The following is a 4225-nucleotide window of genomic DNA, read 5'->3' as shown; positions in this document are numbered from 1 at the left end:
CCCCCCCCCCCCCTATGGGATAAATGGTAAAAATGCAGGGGTTTGAAAAAGTTATTTTTCAATATGGAAAATAAATTATTTTGGATTTCTAATATTTTTTTTATAGTAGTAGATGATACAAAGTTTTTATTTGTATAATTAATTTGCTTTAAACATAGTAAATAATAATTGATAAATTAAGTTTTTGATAGGTGCGGCGTATATACCGGGTTTACCCTATTACAAAAATAGAAAGAGAAATAAACCGATCGTGTTACATACGCAAGATCTATGCTGGCGTTTTTTCCGATTTCTGTAAAACGTGAAACATTATTTACAGGGAATGTCCTCGCGCGGTACAATTTGTCAGTGAATTAAATTTTAACCGATGCACGAAGCGTGTCAGGTGAAACGCGAATGTCTTCTTAATCGATCGCTTCAATCGAGCGTAAATTTCGCACGGTCTACGGTTTCGGCCTGGTAGTCACGTCGATATTAATGATCGGCCCCGGTATCGCAAATACTCGGTATCTCCCACTATCTCCCGAGGCGGCGGCGGGGGTTCCGGAGTTACAACTCCATGTAATTATCTACAGGCAGGGTGAATGCTAATGGGAAGAAGAGAGACGGGTTGAAGGCGCGCGGGTGAAGGCCAGAGCCGGATCATCCGTCGGCGAAATACCATCTCTTCCTAGCCTGACCTGACCTTAGGAGAACAGCCGCAGTCAAGAACCTTCCTCTCCATCTCGCGCGCCGCAACGTCGCGTCTCCTCTCTTAAGAGCGGTTTCTCTTAGCCTCCCACGCGCGAGCGAACAGCGAGCGAGAACGTTCCCAACTTCGGCGATTGCCGTGGTACAATGCACCTGCACGTGCATCGCACCGAGAACTTCGAGAGCATCTCACGGGCTACACTACGCCGTGTAGCAGGTGACTGCCGGCACGTACATAAGTTATTCGCATTGAAATACCTCTCGGAAACGGTCTTGAAAGAATAATGAGCGCCATTGAGGGGGATTAAAGTGACCCGGGTCGGTTATGTATCTGCATATACGACGGAATTGAATTCACCCGAGATACAGACGGTCCCGCGCGAGGAAATTATAAATTTTTCCGCGTACGTGGGGTTAGAATTTCATCATTCCCTCGATGCGTTATGCTATGCATCGAAATCGCGATTTTTACGTTAAATACGACATTTCGTGCTACATACGTTTTATCATTGCGTGATCTGGGGAATAATCTTGTTCTTTTAAAAGTTATATTCTTGACGGTTATATCTCGTAACAAAGGGATTTTCTTTCATATGTTAAACGCATATCGAATGCATCCATTCATTTATATAAGGAGTCATTCAAGGTCAGTTGAATGTCTCTTTTAGGATCGTACGAAGATTAATGAATGTCTTCTGCTGTGATAAATAGTCTTTGAAAGAACAATCGAAAAACGATAAGCTATTCATGGAAACTTAAATGACGGTTCGGAGACGAGACACGTCGACCATGATCCATGATCGGAATTCACTCAGGTACGTCACCCTCCTCTTCGCTTTTTCTTTTTTTTTTTAGCCGTGTAGGTTGTTTAGCAAAATTGAGCCTCCCACGAATTCCACGAGCCTCCGGCGACTGTCATTACCGGCAGGTAGGGTGAACGAGACCGCGGCAAATTATCGTGATCGTTTGGCGGTCTGCTAGCAACACGATCGATTTACGAAGCACATCCGCGCTTCGCATGATGTATCTCCTCGCCGGACACCGCAGCGGGAGGAAAATTGCCAAGAATGCCCCGTGAGTATCGCTCATCGCCTACGCGATTCTCTCAAGCTTCCGACCATGATTCATTGCCACCTAACAATTACGAGATGCCGGAGACGTTTCCTCTCGAGAGGATCGTCGTCGTGTCTCCCTGGAAAGGATATGTTCTCTTCGTTCGCCGAGATCGGCAAGAACATTATTCCGAATGTGGATAACTTGGTGTCAGCTGGGCGGTCGACAATCGCACGTCGTCGTCGCGTAAACACTGTTTCCCCCGCGGTAAGTTCTGCAGAAGACAGCGATCGTCTAGCCGGCCGTTTAAAGTCTGGTTATAACAGGCGGGTGAATTAATGGAAATGCACGTCCGGCAGAACGGCCCGCGATAGACGTATGAGAAAGACCCCGAGGGCTCGGCCCTGGATTGATAAAGCCTGCTTTTAACCCTTAACTGGTATTCCCAGTACGTCTTAACGATGATATACGACGTGACAGGATCACGCCTGACCTTGATGGCTTTGAGCAACGAGGATAAATGGAGCCGTGTACTATTTGGCCGATCTTTTTCTTTTTGAATAATGATTGAAAGGCGAAGTGCCTTTTGATGGCGATCGTTAGATGATAGACGAGATATATGCGCAAGATTCGCGCGATCGATAATGTAGATGGGGAAAACAAAAAGCGTCTACCTTACCTGAGCGACGGCAAAGTTCAAAATCCATTTGCACTGGATGACAATCTCTCTGACATTTCTTAAAGTGTCTTTTTTAAACGCTCGTCCTTCGACAGATTTACATGTGACAAACAGGATGAAATAATTGTCGATGTGAAGACAGACACGTCCGCGTATATTCAACAGGTGCCGCCGTAAGTACGAGTTGTCCTTTTTTTTTTTTTTTTTTTTTTTTTTTATTCACTTTTACTCGTTCCATTCGCTATCGCCTGTATCATCCTTCGCAACACGAAATGCGGAACGCGGAAGACAGCCGGGGAAAGGAATTACAAGATCTTGTCTGGCAAATATTTGCACGATAAACCGCGAGAAATGTCATCCCCGGGGGATCGCGAGTAATTGCACTGCGCGGAGCTCATCGGGAGCGAGCGACTCCGTTCTACACCGGGAGCGAGCGTACGCGAGACTGGACGACCGATTGAGTGCGAAGAGTCGAACCATCGTCGTCTCCACAGGTCAGAACGGACCACACACGAGGGGGTCCATTGTTTCTGTCCGAGCTAGGATCGTTCAGCAACGTACGCAAGGCTCGTCAATAAGACTCATTGAGTACGTGCCTCCGTACTTGTTGTCGAATTAACGTCGATTAGCATGCTCGTTAGGCGCAAATGCTGATTCGTGACGATTCATGACGACGGGACGCTCAGGCTAATTGAAATTTGCATTCGCGGCGTCTTCTTTAAGGTTGCCGATAATAATATGAGAAATGACTCTGTGTTCTCTTCTGCAAAATGCTGGTTACTGTTGTGGCTGATGCACGTATAATAAAGAGCGAAGCGTTCTTACGTTACAGAAACGTTTTCATATCTCTGCAGTTTTAAAACTTTTCCGATCATTAGATACAAATACATATAATAGATACTCATAATAGAAACACATTTTTGGGGAATTTACTAAAGACTTTGTTATGTTTTATTCTTTTAAAGACTTTTTCAAGTTCAGAATTGTAAAAAATAAGATGGCGAAACATAAGTTTATTTCAAATAATCACTATTTAGAAATTGTAAAAAAATTTTCGAGTCACCAAAATCCAGTTACGACTTAAAAATATTACTATTAAACGCTTAGATAAAATATAATAATGTATATGCAATTCCATATGTACGTGAATTTCATGATTGCCTTTTCTCGACTAAAATAAACTACATCATTGCAAATGTTGAATACAAAAAGAGGAAGAGTAATATCTACCACATTCTACGGTGCATCATTACGAGAATTCATATATGGCGAAGAGAGTTGGATACAATGAGGATAATTTCAGGAGGAGAGAGATCCGTTTAGTCACGGTGGATGAGTGTCCCTTCGGTGAAGAAAAGCACCACGCGGGGAGGGACGTCCGCGTTTTATCCACGGGTAGGCATTTTGACGGATTTAACGGCCCCATTTCCATTCTTCGAAGATCTTTTTACCGCGCGGTACATACCGATCTACTCTCTCGTAATCGGTTTTGCGAGGCATTGCGTGGCATCTGCCCGCGAGATTAGTGCACGCGATCGAAGCTTTCAGCCTTCTGAAAAATTTATGAGCTGTGCGGGGTGCAAAGCGAGAGAGAGAGAGAGAGAGAGAGAGAGAGAAAGCCGTGTGATCAATAAGTATCGGAATGCGTCGATTTATTGTACGTATTCTATCGCACGCTATCGGGGTGACAGTTTTAAGCGTTTAGTTTTAGAGTGCGTTTAAATTGCAGGCTTTTTCCGTAAAAAAAAAGTCTCGCAATTAAAAAGAGGAGAAAAATATTTTAAAAAATTTTATATACCATTT

At 44.0% G+C, this 4225-nt stretch overlaps 1 protein-coding gene across 1 annotated transcript in view; it reads right to left on the bottom strand.

Annotated features, from left to right (window-relative positions):
* Ten-m (teneurin transmembrane protein Ten-m) overlaps positions 1-2579 on the bottom strand; it is an 85397-nt gene extending 82818 nt beyond the window's left edge. Inside the window, exon 1 of the mRNA XM_018550863.1 lies at positions 2423-2579. Coding sequence (XP_018406365.1) covers positions 2423-2450 — 28 coding nt within the window. The 5' untranslated portion in view covers positions 2451-2579. The remainder of the gene's footprint in view (positions 1-2422) is intronic.
* Between the last annotated feature and the right edge of the window lie 1646 nt (positions 2580-4225).

The sequence above is a fragment of the Cyphomyrmex costatus genome, unplaced genomic scaffold (assembly GCF_001594065.2).
Source record: "Cyphomyrmex costatus isolate MS0001 unplaced genomic scaffold, Ccosl1.0 scaffold131, whole genome shotgun sequence".
Taxonomy (NCBI): Eukaryota; Metazoa; Arthropoda; class Insecta; order Hymenoptera; family Formicidae; genus Cyphomyrmex; species Cyphomyrmex costatus.
Note: the sequence above shows the minus strand (reverse complement) of the source record. Positions and strands in the feature narration are given on the sequence as shown.